At 44.0% G+C, this 22,367-nt stretch overlaps 1 protein-coding gene and 1 non-coding gene across 5 annotated transcripts in view; both read right to left on the reverse strand.

The window, feature by feature from the left end:
- Nucleotides 1-22,367, reverse strand: part of FLNB (filamin B) — a 132,682-nt gene that overhangs the window by 57,575 nt on the left and 52,740 nt on the right. For all 4 annotated transcript variants that reach the window (XM_045530849.1, XM_045530847.1, XM_045530846.1 and 1 more), the window contains exons 3-11: nt 21,065-21,162; nt 18,376-18,523; nt 9,815-9,933; nt 8,884-8,961; nt 7,417-7,579; nt 6,641-6,838; nt 3,688-3,825; nt 1,985-2,111; nt 854-990 (exon numbers count right to left, since the gene is read on the reverse strand). In XM_045530849.1, the coding sequence (XP_045386805.1) occupies nt 854-990; nt 1,985-2,111; nt 3,688-3,825; nt 6,641-6,838; nt 7,417-7,579; nt 8,884-8,961; nt 9,815-9,933; nt 18,376-18,523; nt 21,065-21,162 (1,206 nt within the window). The remainder of the gene's footprint in view (nt 1-853; nt 991-1,984; nt 2,112-3,687; nt 3,826-6,640; nt 6,839-7,416; nt 7,580-8,883; nt 8,962-9,814; nt 9,934-18,375; nt 18,524-21,064; nt 21,163-22,367) is intronic.
- On the reverse strand, nt 21,887-21,992 carry LOC123623673. The gene has a single exon (XR_006729964.1). It is a non-coding gene; the product is annotated as a U6 spliceosomal RNA (small nuclear RNA).

The following is a 22,367-nucleotide window of genomic DNA, read 5'->3' on the forward strand; positions in this document are numbered from 1 at the left end:
TACCCTATATTTATTTGAGGCATAAAGATATAAAGACCTCCCCAAGATATTTTATGTGGCAAATCAACATTTGCATGTGTATGTATAAGAAAAAAGTCTGCAAGGATATACCAAAAAGTTTTGATTAATGTCATCTCTCTAGAAGGGAGAAATAAATGTAATTTCTTATTTTTCCTTTTTGCTTATTGCTATTACCTAAAATGGGAGTCATTCAACTATAGTCCCAGGGCCAAACCTGGCCCACTGCCTGTTTTTGTAAATAAAATTTTGCTGGAACACAGCCACACCCATTCATTTACATATTTTCTATGGTTGCTTTCAAACTATGATGGTAGAGTCAAATAATTGTGACAGAGACCACATGGTCCACAAGTTAAAAATATGTGCTATGTGGCCCTTTATAGAAAAAGTTTGCAGACTCCTGACCTAAAATGATTATATATATGTCAGATATGTGTTTAAAATATACTCAGTTACACAACAAAGAATATATTTACTCTCCAAATTTTAGCAAAATTCATTCACATAAACTAAGGGTCTATCAACAATATTTACTAAGTGCTTACTATGTTCTGAGCACTGTTTTAGGCACGATGTCCACATAAAACCTCTGCCCTCAAAGTCTAGCAGATGAATGAATGCGGTGTCAGAGGCAATGGGCAACCAAAAGGGCAGGAGGGAAACAGGACGTGCAGTTTCACAGCAGAGCACAGAGATGCCCTGGGTGGTCAGGAGGCCAGCAGGCTAAGGGTAGAGAGGCTGGGCAAGGTCCCAAAACCCAGCCTGACACCAGGCCCAGGTGCCTTGTAATCCTCAGCCCTCCAGAAGCTGCTGGTCAGCTGCCACCACTTACCCAGAGACCCCACTTCAGAGCCGATGGACTCCACCACGAAGTCTGCTGACCGCCCGACAATCCCGCCATGGAGGCCAGGGCCCCAGGCACGGACTTTCTGCATGCCTGCTTCAGGGCCAACTTGAACTTCAAAGGGGCTAGAAGGAAAGGAATAGAAAAAGCACTGAAGAAGAACAAAGAAAGGGCTAACTAACAGCCATAAACTGTGGTTCCTCTGCACATTCTTTCCACTCACCTGACCCTTTCACCTGGAGTCCCAAACTCTAGTCAAGCCCTTCCTCCACAGGTCCCCCCCGACAGCCATTGTTATGTCAACAATATAATGTAATGTGGCCACCTCTGGGAGCTCAGATGGTCACTGGGTTGGCACTCAAGCCACACCGTCTTGCACTATCCTCCTGGTCATTCACCTTGTGTGTGCAGGGCCCCCCAGACTGTGAGCCCTGGAAGGTAGAGAGACCACGGTTCTCTGTACCCTGCTTATGCTATAACAAGAAAACTAGGCTGAATAGGCTTTATCTTATGCATAAATGAACGTGCTTTAACTTTGGTGTGGGAGGTTCAAAAAAAGCGTGCCTAAATACTCAGAACCCTAGAATGCCCAAATATTTCTCAAGGCAAACCAAATTTATTCACAGTTCAAAGTTGCCCCCAGGAGAGCTGGAAAACAGGGGGGCAACTGCAACACCCATAAGGCAAAACCATAGACTGCATCCCTTGGCTCCCGAAAACACTCACGTAGCCGGGCTTTAATGTAAACCATAGCAGATTCTGCCCCCACGGCATTCATGAACAGAGGCATTCATTGAGAAAGGGAATCTCGGTTTATACAAGGGCGAACAGACACACAGCCCATTTGCTCTCCATTACTGCTCCTCCTGACTCCCTGCCTCCCACCAGCCCCAAACCACCAGCATTTGATTTAAAGCAAGTCAGCTAAAACCACAGCAACTTTCTGCTGCTTTTGAGAACAGGCCAAATGTCTGTGCTGTTCTGAAAAAAAAAAAAAAAAAAAAAGTTTTCAACAAAGCAGATCTCTTTCCCTCCTGCAGCCGGGGAAGCAACCGCCCGTGAGTCTCCCCTGGGCTGAACGTGCCTCCAGAGAAGATGCATTTCCAGCTGGCGCCTCACCTCTTTGGAATGTGGTGTCCCCCCCATGTGATGGCAATGCTGTATCTCCCCGGGGTGCTGGGGTAATACTCGAATGCATAGACCCCATCCAGAAAGCCTTTCTGCTTCACCAGCTCCTCCAGACCCTCTGTGGGGAGAAAGCAGACAATCTTTCCAATGCGAACTTAGGCTCGGAATGAGAACCAAAAGGACAAGAACAGTAAGGCAGCTACGTCTGCAAAACATAAGACACCTAAGAAACCTAAGTGGGCCTCCGCAGAGTGTGGGACCCTGTACCCCAAAACCTGGAAGATTACTCCAAAGCTAAAAACAAGTCCATCTCTGCTTTAAAGTGTGAGGAAGTGAAGTATTTCCCAGCTAATTGGCTTTAAAAATCTCTCTTGGCCACGAGGAAGCCCTGAGGACCTAAACCTCCCGGGTCTGTGTACAGATAAATCCCATCACATCTCAGTATTTCCCAACAATTGTAACCACCCTTCTCAGCCCCCCACAAAAACTGGGGAGGGCGTGAACCTTTAGGAGTACTTAGCATGAGTTTCAGGTTAAGTGTTTGAGCATCTTTTTCAACTAAATCTGGACAACAAAAGCAAGAAAGCCCTCGGGTGCTAACTGCGAGAGGACAGGTTTTAGGTGCTATCTTGCAAACGCCAGACGCAGCCATCAGGCAGGAACTTGTTTTATGTTGAGCCCTGAGGTTTGGCCAGGAAAGCCGTTGAGTCAAGCAAGTATCCAAGGTCAGGAAAAAAATGCCTCCCTGGCTCCTGTTGCAACAAGCAGGGAGGGAGGACGGCCCCACAGCAGCTTGGCTCCAGGTCTGGGCAGTCTAGAACCTTGGCTGCCCTCGGGGCACAGCCTGCCCCAAAGCTTGGTGCTCTGAGATCAAATATTAACTTTCTGGAGCTCAGAACACTCCTGCCCCAGCCTGTCCGGAACACAGACGGTGAGAGCCACGCTGGCACAGGAAGCTCAAGACTCCACAAGGCATGGGAATACGACCACCAAGGGCTGCTACACCTGAGACTAGAAGTGCTGGGCTGCTTCTCTGTTCCAGGGGAAAACAGGAACAGGGAAGACACCATCCCCACATCTGCCGTCTCCTTCCCCGAAAGAGGGAGGGAGAATGGGTCGCAGGGTGTAACCTGCCCATCCACAAATGGCATTTATCTACAAAGAAAACTTACTCTTAAGGAATTTTATTCTCCTTCTATAAGCACTGATCATAGTAATTAAGTATTTGACATAATTTCATAGTCTATAAAATGTAACCTGTAATGGGAAAATCACTGGCTTTGGAGACTCTGCTTGAATTCCAGCTCAGAAGCCCACAAGCCGTGTAACTCTGGGTAAGAACCTTCCTCCCTGAGCCTAGGTTTCCTCCGATTAAAAAAAAAAAAAGGTCCACTTCTGGTTGTTGTTCCAACAGCAACATTTCCCCAACTCCCTTACAGCACTGCTTTTTCTACTGCCAGATGTCTTAACGAAATGTAAAGCTGTCAAGCCACCCACTGTTCTTGCCCATATCCAGGACAGACATTACTAATCAATCCCTGCTCCCTTCCCCATGGAGCCCAAATAGCCTCAAATCCTTGACATAGCTCTCTGGGATAAATCGATGAGAACTGGCTGTGCGATGAAATCTGTATGCCATGGCTGCAAAATGAACCAAAACCACACATGAAATAAGGAAAGAAAGGAACACTTACTAGGACCCTTCACGGTTACGTTGAGCTCCCCACTCCCCGCAGCTTTGGTGTCAACCTTGAAGTCTGCGGTCTCCCGGATACGGACACCCTTGGGCTGCAGGCCTCGGCCACTGGCCCGGCAAGCGTTTGGGCTGCAGGCTGCAAGCACAGTTTCGACATCAATTCAACCTTTCATTCTTTAGTCGGTCATAAAAGCCAAGGTAACTTGGAGCCATGGGCCAAGAAAATATTTGCTTTGCACAAAGAATATGCAGTAGTGGCCCAAGACCAAGGGTCCCATTCGGGGAGCACAACAGGCTAGCACATAAGGACACAACATAATGTTGTCCAGCCACACCACAGAAGGACTCCGGAGAAGTTACTTTGGCAAAGAAAACAGGAGAGCGAATCCACGCTGTGCTCCTGGTACTGGCATTTATCCTTTTCTTTGTGAAGGGGAGTTAAGACCAAGTGCTGGACATTATTCAAAACTCACTGCCATCCTCAAGGGCCCACTAATTGGGAAGACTGGAAAATGCGGTGCTTGAAATTGCCTGTCTGGGTTCCAAACCCTGGGTCAGCCATTTCTAAAAGTCTAAACATTGTTGTCTTCCTCATGAACAACCAGGCAAAAACAAAACAGCTAACAAAGAGACCATTCCAGAAGAGCTTTTGGAAGGGGGGTGGAAAAAAGAGAGACCAGTTCAGCCCCACCTCAGTTAAGGCAGACCAACATTGTAGTGCTGTTACAAGGCCCTCGGAGTGTGAGTGGCTACAAAAGCAACAATTAGCAGTAAACACCACTCCTGGTTTGATTTTCGGGCCTCGTTTAAAAACTTATAGTTGTAAATCTGAAAATTAAGGACAAAGAAAGCTTCTGATATCTCTGTGCACCTTGAGAGGTCCACAAAACTACTGTTCCATAGTTGTTCCACGGTATCCAGGGGTTGACAAAAGATACCTTTATGCCCTAGGAATTCTTCACTCAGCATGGGCAACCTTTTCATTAAGGAAACGGGAGATTAGTGTGTGAAATGTCATGTTGCTCAAGTGGCTTTTCCTTTCCAAATCTGACACTGCATATTTGACAGCCCTCTATACACAACGGATCACAGACTCCAGAACACAAGACTCTCTGCTCCACAGAAGGAAGGTGATTCCTCCTCTGGCTCTCCCTCCCTGCAATGTCCTCAGCTGGCTATTTAGCAAACAACTGCTTCCAAAAGAGTCAACATACACTCTTGGAGTTAGAAATGATTTTAGATGGTTTATGGATGAATATATGTTTATGGTTGTACTTTATGGCAAGTGATATTGGTTTTCCATTGTGAGATTGACATAAAGTTTCCTTTACTATAAAATCATTTAAGTAGGGGAGGGAATGTTAGCAAATTAAAGAAAAAGTCAGCTGAGGGAGATAGCTCCTGCCTGTAATCCCAGCTACTCTGGAGGCTGAGGCAGGAGAATCACTTGAGGCCAGGAGTTTGAGGCTGCAGTGGGTTATGATCGCACCACTGCACTCCAGGCTGGGCAACACAGCGGGACCCTGACTCTAAAAAAAAAAAAAAGAAAGAAAGAAAGAAAATGTGTATTAATGAATTAAATAGTATAAGCGACGGATGGGCTGGGTATGCCAAAAATTAAAAAAAAAATAGTCCATGAGTGAGGGAAGGTTGTAACACACTAGTAGAATTAGGAACGCTGTTTAAAAGTCTTTCTTGCCTTATGTCAAAAAGTTTTGCTGATGAATACACTGGGATTTTTTGTTTGTTTTTTCTTTGTCAAGGGGAGAAAAGTTGGTCATACCAGAAATAAGTCACAGCAGGATGACAGGACTTCCTCGGCAGGTTTTAAAGTGTCTTAAAACACTCATGGAAATTCTGAACATGTGCAACAGTCTCAACATCAAAAGGGTAACTGCTCGGTTCATATAAACACTAAATGAGGCTAAAGAGTTTGAAGGGCACTGCCAGCTTCTCCACCATCTAGCAAAGCCCTAGGTGTGTTGAAATGTAATTAGAGCATGGGTCGGGGGTCTGGCTGGACAAGTTGTAGTAACACCTGCACAGGAATTTCCTGAAGTCACAAAGAACACAAGCACAGCTGACATTCGCAAGCAGCACAAAGAACTGGCAAAAAAAAAAAAAAAAAGTCCCACCCAACCAGCCCTTACCAAGTAAGAGGCCTCTGGCCCAGTGGTCTCAACTAGGAAGCCAACAGCTTTGGGGTCCAGGCTGGCCAAGAGACAGGATTCGGAAGAGGAAGCCAAGTCTGCAGACGCAGATTCGCAGGACAGAATGGGGAAAGGCAAGTATCGGTTAGAAAAAGAAGCACAGTTGGAAAACAAAACAAAACAAAGAAAAAAGGCAACGAAGTGAGAAGGAGAGAGAGTCTATCGTTAGAGGAAAATGCATGCTCCTGGCTGCAGAGGGAGTTCAGCAGAGTGGTTAAGGGCAGGGTCAACAGAGATCACAGTTCCAGCCCCACTGACACCCCATGGTACTGAAACCTTATGCTATCTAAGCTTTAGTGTCTCCACCTGCACAGTGGCGATGATAATAGCACCTGCAGCACTCAGGCTAGTATGATGATTCGATGTAGCTGTGCTAAGTGCCTGACAGCCAGCGGAGGCTGCGGGGCCCATGCCGCTGCTAACATCAATCGTGGTGCCAACTCCTCCAAGCGCCTCAGCCCCGCATCTCTCAGTGAGGATGACTCATGTGTATGTGTGTTTTGGGGAGGATTAAATGTGTTAAATACAAGCAAAGCATTTAGGTTTCTGCATGGCTTATAGAAGATAGTATTAATGTCTTGAGGACAAAGTAAGCCAGTTCCTGCTGAAGTGTGGCCCTGGCAGAAAGGGGATAGGTGCGAGCTCAGTGTTGGGGCCCAACTGTTTTCCTGGCCTCAGTGCCCAGCGGTGCAGTCAGCCTCCGTGCCAGCAACAGACGTAGTCAGTCCATCCAGCACTCACCTTCCCCAACCTGCACAACGAAGGGGCTCTTGGGAATGGTGTCCCCAGCAAATGAGATCTTGACCACATGGGGGCCAGGCTGCATGGGTTTGTATACACATCGATGCACTTGGTTTCCTTTGTCTTCCAAGAGCAACTCCACGGTGTTCTTCCCCTGGGGATCTTCGACCTCAACACCAATGTCACCCACGCCGGCTCCTAGGAGAGAATGAGCATTCCATGAGCCCAAGTCACCCTCGGAAAGCTTGCTGCTACTGAGCGCAAAAGGCAAACAGAAGGAGACAGGGAGGCACTCAGGAAGGTCCACACTAATACATTAACTATTTTCTTGGGTAGTTGGGGTTTTGGTTAACTTTTCCTTTTTTCACCTTTTTTATTTTCTAAATTTTCTACATTGAAAATAGAGCTGACAATTCAAAAAGTATGTTTTATTCAGTCCTTTTATTTTAAAATCCCCATAGGATCTTGCATAGAACTAGGTCTAGTAGATGATTCTTAAAACTTAGTTTCTTTGGAACATTTAGTCAAATCAGAAATCTGTACAGAAACTGATTAATCAGTCAAAGTCAAGCCTGAGTATTTTAGAGAGGAAAAGCTGGTTTGGGGGGGAAAAAAAAACTAAAAATACAACTAAGACAAAAAGTTATTTTTGTCATTGTTTGTTCAATTTAAAAGATAAAAGGCCAGGCATCCCAGGCTTTCCCTTTTCTGAGGATTGTATTTCAGCCTTTGGAATAAAGCCCAAAGGTCTGATCCAGGGAGGAGCGGCACATTACCTGCTGTGTAGATGTCAAAGTAGGTGGGCTTATTGGCGATGTTCCCTGCAGCTTCCAACCCTGGGCCTTTTGCAGTGACTTTACTGGCGTCTCCCTGGGCCTTGTCAACATTCACTTCAAATGGACTCTTGGAGATGTGCTGTCCTGCAAAGAGGACTGTGACCTATAGGTTAAAGACAGGTGAGATATACATAATTGCTTCTCTGCCCAGCAGGACCACATCAAGCTATATAAGCCTGAACACACACACAAAGGTGGCTGGAACCTGGCAGGAGCCCTGGAACCAAGTCAAGTGGCCTGAATGGGACCCCTGCCTGGCCCTTTCAGCCATACAGATGGGTCTGGGACATCATGCCCTTAGCAAAATAAAAATGCTTATTTCAGATATGCTTAGCCTCTCTAGGAGGAGATGAACAAACACTTATATTTGAATCTCTAGACACTGGGTCCTTCCAGGGGGCTGCAGAAGGGGCCACTATCCCCCCCGAATAAAACGTGCAGTACCAGGATTTCAAACCCAAAGTGAAAGTGTTTTTCAAAGGACCAAGATCATTCTTAGACATGGATTTGAAACAAAGTACAGTGATTTCCATCCAAAACTTGAGTCACAGTTGTCATCTTTGAAATTTTTCAGAAGAAATTGGGTTGGGTTTCATGTGAACCCATACTTGACTAGAATGAATTAATTACATCATAAATGCTCCCTTCAAGACCATTTATTCCTAATTCTTTTTTCCAAATTTATAATGTTCTAAGAGTATAAGAGAAATCTAAGGCCACTGTTTCAGGTGAATTCACTAAAGCCCAAGGTAGTGAGTATGGTCCGTGTCTCAGAGTCTGGGCCTGGTACATGGGGACTGGCCGTTATGTGCTGTTGAGGGTTTTCTTCCAATGAAGGGCACACTCTTGGGTCACCCCTTTCGCCTGCAATACAGGCTTTCCTCGCCCCTGCCCTACAGGCCACCAGAACACCTCAAACAGAACTCAAAATGTTGCCAAGATATGGCCTGGGGCTCCACCCCCATCATTTCTCCAGGTGCTGAGAGGGCTGTTTCCCTCCACTACAGTGAGCTGGACTGCTCCACGCTCGGGCTTCAGTGCTGACAGGCCCTCCAGACCACCGCCAAGGGGATACCTAAGGAAGCATTAAAGGCAGGGTCCATAGTTTAGCCACTACAGCATCTACACTCCAGACAGGTAGCTGCCACCATTAGTTACCTAGATGGAGTCAGAAGTCTTATGACGTTGCAAAGAACCCATCCATGGAAATGAACCAACAGAGATGTATCAGCTAACTCAAGTCTGATTCACAGGGACTCCAAATTTTCTACAATGAGCATCAATACTTTTATAATAAGAAAGGAAAATCAGAAGTTAATTTAATAAAAACTCTTCTAAGATCTTTCTTCTACACATATCGAAACAAGCCCAAAGAATAGTTCAAGCCATGGCCATGATGCTTCTTACTTTGTGCAACCCAGTGACCTTGGGCAGATACTCCACAGAGTATGTCTTGTTCTTGTCGCTGTCAGGGGTCACTTGTGCCTAAGAGGGAAGATGCGTGACAGTTAGAGAAGGTTCTGGGAATGAGTAAGGAGTGTGCTATGCCAGCCAAGGCCCCGCAGTGAGCTGCTGGGTCAGGAACCCTGAAGTGCTGGCTATTCATTTCCTATCCCGCCACCCCGACAGAGCACCCCAGGAGAGAAGTACCATGATCCCAAAGAAACACAACCACGCAGCACAGAGGTATAACAGAGTCAGGACTCTCCACTGTCTCGGGGCTGTCACTCTCTAGATCAGAGAGAATATGGAAGCAAGTAACAGAAACCTTTATTGGCACAGTAGTTACTGAGAGCTTATGAAATGCCAGGCCTGGCGTCAGGGACCAAAAATTAAACAACGCACAAGTAAGGCATGATCCCTGTCCCAGTGGGGGAAACAGATAATATGTCAGTAGGCTTAGAATTCAGATTATGCTAAGTGATACAAACAAAATATGGTCCTAAGAAAAAAAGTGAACAGAGAACAGCATGTGCAAAGGCCCTAGGGGAGGAACCAAAGAATGGTCCGTGTAGGAAGAGAGTAGGGCAGGAATCATCTTGTTATTCTGGCTGCCAGTACCTAGAACCTCAACTAACAAGGCCTTTGCTACAGCCAAAGGATCCTTTATTCTGTTAAACACTGTGTTCTTTGGAATCGATTTATATTTCAAGGCACAGCTCCTAGGTGGGTTACTGTAACTGCTGTAAGCCTTGGCATATCCTTTGGGTAAAAAACAGTTTTGGTTGTGAGCTGTAATGGGGAAAATGGAGGCACAGTCCCTGGCCCCGTTACAGCCTCCAGAACCCTCAGAGCCCCATGGGATGCTGGACAGCAGAGGCAGCGTCCTCCAGCATACCTCCTCTTTGTTCCCTTCTGGGTCCTCGACAAACACCATCACGTCTCCTTGCCCGGCACTGATGGTGTCCACAGTGAACTTGGCTGGCTGCTTCACCATGTTTCCAGTGGGCTCGATTCCTGTCATGGGTTTACAGGGACAGACAACGTTATAAGCTGGGCAAGGCCATGGCTGACTCAGGGACTAGAGAGATGGGACTCAGCCCTGCAGATCTCACGTGGGAGATAGGGACAAACTGCCACGACAAGGACAATCAGGTTGAAAGCCTTAACTTTGTCTACGTTATCTAAGCAACATCCAATTTTGAAATATTCAGAGCTTGTCGGTCAAGAGTCTATACAATTGTGAAAATACTGTGGTCAGTAACCAGCAGAGGGGCTTGCCTTGAGGAAAACAACATAGGGGGAAGAGGAATGCTTTATTTTTCATTGAACAACATTTTGTGTTGCTTTAAATGTTTAAAAATTACACTCATTTTTATTAAATGAAACTTCTTATTTTAAGATGTTTGAGCAAATTCACTTGAGGAAGATTCATATGGAGGTGTAAGAAATGCCTTTTACCCAGTTTTCCCAATGGTAACATTGTGCAAAACTAAGACACAGTATCACAACCAGGGTATTGACATTGATACAGTTAATGTACAGAACTTTTCCATAATCTCAGGGAGCCCTCATGTTGGCTTTTACAGGCTCAGCTACTTCCCTCTCAGCCACCTTCTTCTTACCCCTGACAACCCCTAATCTGTTTTCCATCTCTGTAATTTTATAATTTCAATAATGTTGTATCAATGAATCATGCATTATGGAACCTTTTGGAATTGGCCTTTTTCACTACACATAATTCTCTGTAGAACAACCAATCCAGGTTGTCGCTTATATCAATGGTTTGTTCCTTTTTATTGCTGAATAATATCCCATGGTGTGGACGTACCACAGTTTGTTTGGCCATTCACCCACTGAAGGACACCTGGGTTGTTTCTACCCGCCTATTACTGATAAAACTGCTCTAAACGTTTTTATATATAGGTTTGTGTGTGTGAATGTAAGTATGAAATTATATACAGGACTCTGCCCCTGGTTCCTGACACAGAGTTCCTAAACCCCTTGTATTTTCCTAGATGAAAGGAACCTTTTGTTCTAATGAGGTGACTCCTAGATAGCTTTATTATGGGGCTGGTCACCAGCGAGACCGAGTCACAGTTGGAAGTTTAAAACTTTCAGTCCACTCCCCATCCTCTGGGGAGGGGAGAGGAGCTAGAGATTGAGTTTAATCAATCATGCCTATGTGATTTAGTCTCCATAAAAATCCCTAACGTATGGGGTTCAGGGAGCTTCTGGACTGGTGAACATATCCATGTGTCAAAGGGGTGACCTGCCTCAACTTTGTAGGGACAGAAACTCCAGTGCCCAGAACCCTTCTGACCTTGGCCCAGCACACACACCTCTTCAGAATATCCTTTATCATACCCTTTGGCACGTGACTGTAGAAGGTAAGTGTTTCCCTGGCTTGTGTGAGCCATTCTAGCACATGATCTGCCATGAGCGGGGGTAATGGGAAGCTCTGATTTGTAACCAACTTGCACGGAAGCTGTGGGCTGCCGGAGGACCCACGACTTGTGACTGGCACCTGAAGTGGGGGGAAGTTTTGTGAAACTGAGTCCTTAAACTGTAGGGTCTACACTAACTCCAGGTAGACACTGTCAGAATTCAATGGAATTATACGATATCCACTTGGTATCCTAGACAACTGGAGAATTGGTCAGTGTGAGGAAAAAAATCATAGATTTCGGTGACCAGAAGTGAAGTAGTTGAGAGTAATAGTTAAGCAGAGCATAAAAGATTTTTTTCCTTTAGTTGTGAGTGAGAATACTAAAGGAAAAATAGCGGTCTTCCTGTACAATAAGTTTTTCTTCCCCTGGAGTTCAATTGCTGGGTCATATGGCTGTTTCATGCATTGTTTGTTTGTTTGTTTGTCTGTTTTAAAGAAACTACCAAACTGTGTTCCAGAGTAGCTGTACCATGTTACATTCCCACCAGCAATGTATCAGTCACCAAGATCCACCTTCTCTGCATCCTTCCCAGCATTTGGTGTTATCCCTCCTTTTTATTTTAGCAATCTTGATAATGTGTATTGATTTTAATGTGCATTTCTCTCATGGCTAATGACATTGAACAACTTTTCATATGCTTCTTTGCCATTTGTGCATCCTCTTCAGTGAAACTGTTTATGTCTCTTGCCCATCGTTTGCCCATTTTTCTAACTGAGTTGTTTGGTTGTTTGGTTAATTGTTTGGTTGAACTTTGAGAGTTTCTTTCATGTTCTAGATGTTAGTGCTTTATTGGATATGTGGTTTGCAAATATTTTTCCCCTAGTCTTTCAGCTTGTCTGTTCATCCTTTTAACTGTTAACACTTTTAAATTGTTTTTTTAAAGTAAAATTCAGCCCCCCAGACCCTGTCTCAGCAACATTTTAAGTTCTATTTGAGATACTGTCCAGCCTGTAGGGTGGGGGCTAAGAGAGCCTGTCTTACAGGAGAGTGGGATGACCCAGGAGTGCGCCCTTCATTGGAAAAAAGCCCTCAACAGCATAAAAGGGCCAATCACCACTCACTCACTGACTCACCAGGAAAGGGCTAGGCTGCCCCTTCCTGGTCTCTTGGCTAGAGAGACCAGGCTTTTGTTGGTACTTTTTGTGTTTGTGCCCGCAGGTTGTCACCTTCTTCGGCTCCAACTCTGAGATGCACGAGGCAAAAGTAAACTCAAGGAACTCACTACTGTGTCATTCACTGGGTACCAGGGTCCCTAGCTGGTCTGCTTTGTTCTCTTTCAGAGTCTCCTTATGTCTGTCTTACACCTCATACTGAGGGATTTTAGTTGGACTTAGCAGGAAGAATTAGGAAAAGTACTTCTATTCCATATCGCCAGAAGTAGTTCAAATTTATTTATTTATATTTATATTTATTTATTGATGAATGAATGAATGAGATGGGGATCTCACTCTGTCGCCCAGGCTAGAGCGCAGTGGCATAATCATAGCTCACTACAGCCCTAAACTCCTGGGCTCAAGCCCACGCCTCCTGCCTCAGCCTCCTGAGCAGCTGGGAACACAAGCGCGTGCCACCACATCTGGCTAATTTTTTTTCATTTGCTCAGAGATGAGGTCTCACGATGTTGCCCAGGCTGGTCTCAAATTCCTGGCCTTAAGGGATCCTCCAGCTGCAGCCTCCCAGGTAGCTGGGATTATGGGTATGAACCACCATGTCCAGCTTACTACTTTTTGAAAAAGCTTTTTATTATGGAGAATTCCAAACCAACACAGATGTGGAAAGAACTGTACAATGAATCCCATGTACCTGTCACGCAGCCTCAACAACTATCAACCCACCTTTGGTCTTATCTCACCTTCACTCCCACCTTTTCCCTCCTCCTGTATTATTCTGACCACATCCTAGACCTCACATTTCTCATCCATAAATATTCACTATGTATCTTTAAAAGACATTTTCAGAATAGTCACAATATGAATATCACATCAAAAATTTAAAACTGATTCCTTAATATCATCAAATATCCAGTGTTCAAATTTCCAATTATCTTACAAATTTAATTTTTTTTTTTTTTTTTTTTTTTTTAGAGAAAGGGTCTTGTTCTGTCACCCAAGCTGAGTGCAGTGGTACAATCATAGCTCACTGCAGCCTTCCAACTCCTGGGCTCAAGCGATCCTTCTGCCTTGGCCTTCCGAGTAGCTGGAACCACAGGCATACACGCCCATGCCTGGGTAATTTTTCCTATTTTTTGTATAGTTAGGGTCTCACTATGTTGCCCAGGCTGGTTTTGAACTCCTGGCTTCAAGCTATACTCCTGCCTCAGCCTCCCAAAGTGCTGGGATTATAGGTGTTTCATGAATTTTTTAACAGTCAGTTTGAATAGGATCCAAGTTAGGGTCACGTATTACAAATGGTTGCTAAGTCTCTTAAATCTCATTTAGTCTCCACATGTCTCTCCAACTCTTCTTTTTCCTTGTCATCAATCTGTTAAAGACACTGGGTCAAAATGGTGGTAGATTGTTATACCAAAAGATAACCTTCCCACACTGCTAGGTAAGAAATTCAAAGTGGAGGCCAGGTGCAATGATTCGCCCCAGCACTTTGGAAGGTTGTGGTGGGAGGATTGCTTGAGGGTACAAGACCAGCCTGGGCAACACAGCAAGATCTCGCCTCTAAAAAAAAAAAAAATTAAGAAGAATACACAAAAGATTTTACAACCAAAGAAGCAGGAGAAGTGGGGGGGAGGAGGAAAAGGAGAAGAAGAAAGAAAAATTCAAAGTGAGGAAATACAGTTTTAACTCATTTCAGCATAGAAAAAAGGCTGGAAAGAAATACCTTAGACTTTGAAGGAAGGAATGAGCTGGACAGTTGGAAAGGGAGCTTTTAAATTTTATTTTCCACATTTTTCTTTTGCTTAAAATTTACATAATAATCATGTCACTCAAATATATGAGTCTACTTGCTCAAGGCTTCTTGGGTGTGTCTCTGGGTAGAAGTTTTAAAAAATAAAAAAATAAACCAAAAAAACCCCAAATAGATATAAACATGTACCTAAAATATTGATAAACACCCACTCCATCTGAGTAAGCCTGAGAAACGTAATCTGCAGCCTGTCAAAGGCCTGGCGTGGGCTCATCTCCTGCGGCTAACCACGGCTGGTTTGGAGGCTGAACCACATCCTCACACTCCAAACTCGTGCAGTTATGCTCACCACGCAGAGACAACTGGTCTCTTTGACTACTCAGATCGAAGGGTGCTTAAGGCTTGCTATGCAATAAATGCTTCATACAGAACATAGGTTTTGGAAAAGGTTTCTGATTAGCTCATGGATGGACGCTTTCAACATACCTAACCCTCTAAGGTGCCCACCACAAAGATTTATTTGTGGCTGCAGGTCCACCTCACCCCAGTCCTCTCTCCTCTCAACCCACTAGAACTAAGCAAGTGAGGGCTCAGTGAATGGATCTACGAGTGCTAACTGGCTGACAACTGGAATCGATTCAACATCCATAAGACAAAATAAAACAAACCTCTCAACTCTTTTAGAAACTAGAAGATGAAATGTCCTCTCTTCCTGGGCTCAGGTGACAGAAATGAAGCAATGTGGCCACATAGGAGAGAGAGCAAAACTGGCCCTGGCTTTCATCTCACCACAGGACAAAAATAATATCTCACAGTCCCACCCATGTGGCCTCACATTGCAGCCCTGTCACTTAAAATGAACATTTTATTTTCCTACTTAAAAAGGAAAAAAAATTAAATTAAACAGGAATTACCATATGATCCAGCAATTCCACTTGTAGGTATATAACCATAAGACTTGAAGCAGGGACCTAGACACTTATACACCCATGTTCATGCAGCAATTATTCACAAAACTAAAAGGTGGAAGCAACCCAAATGTCTATCAACAGATGAATGCATAAACAAAATATGTTATATATGATAGAATATTATTCAGCCACAAAAAGGAATAAAATTCTGACACATGCTACAACATGGATGATATATATGCTAAGTGTAGTAAGCAAGACAAAAAAAAAATTAGACATTGGCTGGGTAAGGTGGCTCACGCCTGTAATCCTAGCATTCTGGGAGGCCAAGGCAGGAGGATCGCTTGAAGTCAGGAGTTTAAGACCAGCCTGAGGAAGAGCGAGACCCTGTCTCTACTACAAATAGAAAAATTAGCCGGGCATAGTGGTGCACGCCTGTAGTCCCAGCTACTCAGGAGGCTGAGGCAGCAGGATCGCTTGAGCCCAGAAGTTGGAGGTTGCAGTGAGCTATGATGATACCACTGCACTCCAGCCAGGGCGACAGAGCAAGACTCTGCCTTCCAAAAAAAAAAAAAAAGATAGACATTGTATGATCTCATTTCTATGAGGTCCTAGAATAGGCAATTTCTTAGAGACGGAAAGTAGAGGAGAGCTTACCAGGAGCTGAGGGGAGGGGAGAATGGAGAGTTATTGTTTAACGAGTACGAAGTTTCCGTTTGGGAAGCTGAAAAGTTTTGGAGACGTGTGGTGGTGATGGTTGCACAACATTGTGAAGGTATTTAATGCCACAGAATTGTGCACTTAAAAGTGGTTAAAATGGTGAATTTGATGTTATGTATATTTCCCCACAATAAAAATGCATAAATACACACACATATATAAATATAAAAGGGAAAAAAGGGTGTTTCCTCACAAGTGCACAACTCTTACAAAGAGGCAGGCAGATGAAGGAAATGGCAATGACCAGCCACATTCCTGAACCACAGCAAGTGGTCATTTTCTAGAAAACAGCCCATGAAAGGAAACCGTCTCACATTAACAATGGGGAAACTGGACAGCCAGTGATAAGGTTATTACAAACAAGCATTTTATGTCTTGATTAGATTTAGTCCGTTTGGCCATTTTGTTGACAAGAGATTTATTTGGCTGTTTGCAACCTTTTTGCCATTAAGGAAGCATAATCTTTAAAATCAGAGATTCCTCACTCCAGCCACCGCCTTTGGTTATGGCCCAGAGAAAGCACTTTTAAAGAAAGCATGGACATGTCAGTCAAGTGGGCAGAGGTCTTCAAACAAAGTCCCCAGTCCCTATACAACACCAATGATTGCACAGACCCCACTTAGTTGCAAACAGAACCTCAAATGGGAAGTGAGTTTGCTCCAGAACTAGTAGGCTATCTACTGGTCTAAATCATGCCAAAAAAGACAGATCAGAAAACCTGAGTTGAGAACAGCATGTGATCAGTACCACTGCCCTGGTTATGCGTCATCTTAAGACTAAGCTGATATCAAGCAGGGAAATGCTATATTCAAAGGGAATATATGATAGGACATCCCACAAGACACATGCCTGGACTCTTTAGAAAGTTAATGCCATTAAGAAAAAAAAAAACAGCTTGGGAAAATTATTCTACATTTAAAAGAGTCTAAAGAGAAATAACAAACAACTGTAGTAAGCAAAATTTAATCAGACCTTGGTTTGTAAAACAATAGGGAAACTTGAATACAAATTGGATATTAGATAATATGAAATTATTATTAATTTTCTTATGTGTGATAATATTGTGGGTATCCTATTCTTAGAAGAGGCTTACTGATGTACTGAACTGTCACCATGCCCATAATTTATTTTCAAATAATTCAACAATCACATGTACTCTCACACACGTGCACACATATGAAGGGCAAGAGAAAACTATTAAGTTAGAATGGTAACAACTGTCAATGCTGGGAGAGGATATACAGGATATTGTGTGTGTATAAATGTTATCCCAACTGTGATAACATTTTCTTAATTATGAAAATCAAGAAAGAAAGCAGGTATAGTGGCACAGGTCAGCACTTTAGGAGGCCAAGGCAGGAGGATCACTGGGGCCAGGAGTTCAAGTCAAGCCTGGGCAACATAGCGAGACCCAGGCTCTATAAAAAATAAAAACTTAGCTGGACATGGTGGCATGTGCTGCAGTCCCAGCTACTCGGGAGGCTGAAATGGAAGGATCACTTGAGCCCAGCAGTTCGAGGCTACAGTGAGCTATCATGGGGCACTTCACTCCATCCTGGACAATAGAATGAGACCCTATCTCAAAAAGAAGAAAGAAAAAAGAAAAGAAACAAAATGCACTCCCTCCCCTCCCCACAAAAGAAGGGAAAAGTTGTATTTGGCTGTGCTGATCTTTACCAGAAACCACATTATGCAACCATGTAACTACTGTTCTCTTCAGAAAGCAAGTGTGCTTGAAGTTATGTGCCAATCAGAATGCCAAATGCCTCCGAATGCTTCAACCCACTGTAATGTTCCCAGCAGAATGGTGTCCTGCAGCTGCTTCAGACTCATAAACAGGATGTCTTGGCAAGGAAGTGTCTACCAGGGGCTCACAATAGCTCCCACCCCATCTGGAAATCTGGGGCAGCTTCAGCATAAATGGATCAGCAGCCGGATGACCCAGGCGCTAGCCCCGTCCCCAACACTGACTGTGGTGATCTGGGTCAAGAGACCAAGCCCCCTGTGGACCAGGCCTCTGATTGTTCTTCTGCAAAATGGAAGCAACAGCCCTTTCTTAGTCCCAGGGTTACTAACTGAAACTACAGCAGAGCAAACTCATCATTCTCCATCATATAAAAGCAGAAGCATATTCGTTTTGTTTTGTTTTGTTTGAGATGGGGTCTCGCTCTGTCTCCCAGACTGCAGTGCAGTGGCATGATCATAGCTCACTGCAGCCTCCAACTCCTGGACTCAAACAATCCCCCTGCCTCAGCCTCCCAAAGTGCAGTATTACAGACATAAACCACCACACCCAGCCCCAGAAGCAGTTCTTAAAACAACAATATTCACAAGGCAGAATAAAATGGTCATAAATAAGTGGTTCTTTAGGTTTAAAAAAAAAAATGTGACAAAGGAGGCCTGGAGTATCTTTAAGAATTAAGCCCATATATTCTTGATTCTGAGAACATTCCTCCTGAAGCCACGTAATAATCTCCAACACCAGAGACAAGTCGCAAATCAACAGGACCAGAACTTACCTTTGCCATAGGCCCTGGCTTTCTTCGGGTTGAGTTTGGGTTTAAGAGGAGCCCCTGGCTTGAGCTTGGCCTTGGGAAACTGGGACAGGTAAGTCATAACCGAGTGCTCGTCCACATCTGGGTGAATGATTTCTTCAGGAGTGATGACCTAGAATGATGACATGGTGGATGAACGCCCAGAACACATCGCTTTGCAACTAATGAAGTTTTTGTAAATGTCTCTTAAACAAGCGCTACAAATATTAAGAAATTGAGTCAGCTTCTCAGTAAGTAAAATTACATTAAACCAACACATCAAGCTCAGTGTTTTTAACCTGTTAGAGGTGTTCACCGGCCTCTTTGGAAACTGGGGGGGTCCCTCTCCAGAAAATTCTGCATGTAATTTCCAGAGGTTTGTTCCCCCTCCCCCAAGTCTACTTATTCCCCAGGTCAAACTTTCCAGAAAGGATAAAGGCATAAGCTACAGCAAGTCAGGAAGAAAAAAACAAGTGTATATGGGATTAGAGCATATTACAAAAAAGCACCAATTAACTGGCTTTTTCCTTTGCTCCCATATGTCCATTGACTGTATCTCTATTAACTCTACTAAAACTCTATTAACTCTAATAAAAAAATTGAGATAAAAAAGATACAACACATATTAGATATCTGGTCTCAATTTATTAGGAGCTATTTAAAAAACAGGGAGGGGTCGAATTTTTCCTGACATTCAGTTAGGAGAAAGACGACCCACACTGGAGAGGTGACGTCCCTGCCAGCGTCACTGCCTCAGTTCCATCACCTGGCTCAGCCCTAAACAGCACGCAAAGTCCTCCCTGCCCCCACAAAGGTGCCAAGAAGCTAAAGCCCACTTCCTCATATGAACAGAAGACTGTCTCATAAACCAGGTTAACCAAGTGCAATGGCCAACAGATCCGTCCAACTTCCCTCTCCCTGTGATAGGAATCACCAGAAACCACTGTGATGATTAGCCTGCAAGAACAAAACAGCTACTTGGGTTTGAACAGTTGCCTTCAATACATTCCATAAAAAGTAGGGTGTGTGTTGATTTGGCATTTCTTCCAGGCAGCTCCTTCAACAACTTTACCATGCCAACATCACATGAACGTCAGAAGGAGATGGTTTCAGATTCATGTGGAGATGAAAAACATACCACACCACTTCCTGAGGGTAGATGAGCCAATGAACGGGCCATGTAGCAGAGACATGACTCCAAAACCAAACCAAAGAAATAGGCATGTTTTTCTATTTCCCAAAGAATTCTGTTACAAAATACACTGAACTCAGGTCTGAGCACCAACTCAGACCTTAAGGGAGCCTATAGCAAAGTCATCAATCCCATGGCACTGGCTACCTACAACTTACCAGGGCTTTGACGTTGCTTAATTGTTCGGGGAAGTTTTTAGAAGGAAAACACTAGTTTCCCTCCCTGCCAGGAAGACTAGACCTCAACTAGGCAATATGCCTACTGCAGATGGTATCCAAGACATACTTGATTTCTGAGTGCTCTTGTTATATTCCCGTGATAGGATTACAGGCGCTGCAAATTCTCCCACAATTCCCATTACTGGTGGGTTATTCTGGTTTACATTTTTTTCTAAAGTTCTAGGCCCTGTGACTTTTTTTAAGACAGTGGATTAAAATTACCTATTTTTATATAGATTAAAAAATGGTCAAATACTGACAATTTCTTATGGCTCAACCTAATAGTTAAGGTATACTCACGCCTGTAATCCTAGCACTCTGGGAGGCCGAGGCGGGAGGATCGCTCAAGGTCAGGAGTTCGAGACCAGCCTGAGCAAGAGTGAGACCCCGTCTCTACTAAACAATAGAAAGAAATTAACTGGACAACTAAAAATATATAGAAAAAAGTTAGCCGGGCATGGTGGCGCATGCCTGTAGTCCCAGCTACTCGGGAGGCTGAGGCAGGAGGATCATTTGAGCCCAGGAGTTTGAGGTTGCTGTGAGCTAGGCTGATGCCACAGCACTCTAGCCCAGGCAACAGAGTGAGACTCTGTAAAAAAAAAAAAAAAAAAAGAGAGGTCCACATTTGTAGTCTGGGATTTAAAGATAATCGTTAAAATATTTGGAGCAGAAATACTAGAAAATTTGCCAGTGTGTGGCAAAGAAGAGTGACAGAAACATTTTTGAGTCGGGTGCAGTAGCTCCCCCCTGTAATCCTAGCACTTTGGGAGGGTGACACAGGAGGATCACTTGAGGCTGGGAGTTTGAGGCCAGCCTGAGCAACACAGCGAGACCCCATCTCTACTAAAAGAAATTTTTTAAAAAATTAGCCAGGTGTGGTGGTGTGTGCCTACAGTCCTAGCTACTTAAGAGCCTGAGGCAAGAGGATTGCTTGAGCCCAGGAGTTTGAGGCTGCAATGCGCTATGATTGTGCCATTGCACTCTAGCCTGGGCAACAGAGTGAGATGACCCTGTCTCAACAAAAAAAAAAAAAAAAAAAAAAGATTTTTTTTTTTTTTTTTTGGATGATCTACAAGCACCTAAGTCAATGAGAACCTATTATTATGGGTATAATGTGGAAGATGGGAGTACACCACAGGCAATGCTCTTTGAAGTTCAATGCCAAGGTCAGACTACCTGCCTGACCTAGAAAGGCAACCACAGAGTGACAGAACAAGCTAGTGAGTGGGGGCAGCCTTGCGGGACAGGGTACGCTCGCATGTACCTGTGGCACTCCCAGCCAGTCGTCTGCTTGCTGCATGGCCTCTCGCGCATTATCCACAGGCTTTCGTGGATCCCAGGACTCCCAGTCTGGGCACAGACCTGTCAACACAACACAAATGATGCTTTTAGCATTAGCTGCCCAAACAGATTAAAGTAAGCCATATGCCTAAACCAAACCTGTTTGGTCTCTTAATTCAGAGAATAATTTCTGCCAAAAATCTCAGTGACTTATTTATTTAACGGTCAAAAAGTATCCCAGATGAGCACGCCGGGTGGAAGCTATCCTACATTAGCTGAGACTTCTCCTTTAGGTGCTATCTTCTTGTAGTAAGATAGGGATTACCCATTCTTTAAAAGTGTGGTATTAACAAGTAAGCAAAGCTTATAAAAAGCCTGGTGCCTTTTTACAGGAGAGATGTTTTTGATCCTACCTCAGGATTTATCTAAAAAGACTGGACTAGCATTCTGCGTGATGCAAAAATCTAATTGCTCAAAGGCACAAACCTAGAATTCTCCTGAGATTCGGGAGTAAAAATTCCCAGGTTGAAATTGGAAAGAAGTATCCTAAAATGTGTCTTTAGATGAAAGTAAGGAAGAGGAACTAGGAAATAAACTACTGCTGCACTTTGAATTATTTCTAGATGACACTTACTTATCAGGTCTCAAGGAAGAATGAGGCCTTGAGCCAGCTCCTTCCCCACCCAACTGACACTAACTAGTTCTGCTTTAAGCATGTTAAGAACCACTAGCTTATTAAATACTAATGTGCCCAGCACATAAAGAACACCCTGCCAATGGAAAATATGGTTGTTAGAGTAGTTTTTTTAATAGGGAGCGCTTCACAAATTTATGTGTCACCGTTGCACAGTGGCCAGTGGGTCTTCTCTGTATCCTTCCGATTTTAGTATATGTGCTGTCGAAGTGAGCATTAGAGATTTCTTAAATTAAAATTAATTTTAGGGGGTGTGTATGAGCACTGGCTCTGGTTTTCCCATTGAATGTGTACCAGCAAACTCTACCCATCAATCTAAACCCTTCAGTGAGGATAATTACAACCTTGGTGTACAATTCAACCACTCAGAAAAGAGGGGCCCATCAAGGGAGGCAGAGGCTCCAAGTGGATCCTGACCAAGCACTATGTCACAGCAGTGTAGAAAGAAAAGGGCACAGAAAGCCATATATAGTCAAACCAGTGGTTAATAAAAATGGGTCCTTTCCACTCCATGGAAGTTTTTAGATTTTCATGCCAAGCCACCTAACAGGGCCACATGTTTCTCCAAAGCCAACGGGAAACTAGGCACCAA

The sequence above is a fragment of the Lemur catta genome, chromosome 18 (genome assembly GCF_020740605.2).
Source record: "Lemur catta isolate mLemCat1 chromosome 18, mLemCat1.pri, whole genome shotgun sequence".
NCBI classification, from domain to species: Eukaryota; Metazoa; Chordata; class Mammalia; order Primates; family Lemuridae; genus Lemur; species Lemur catta.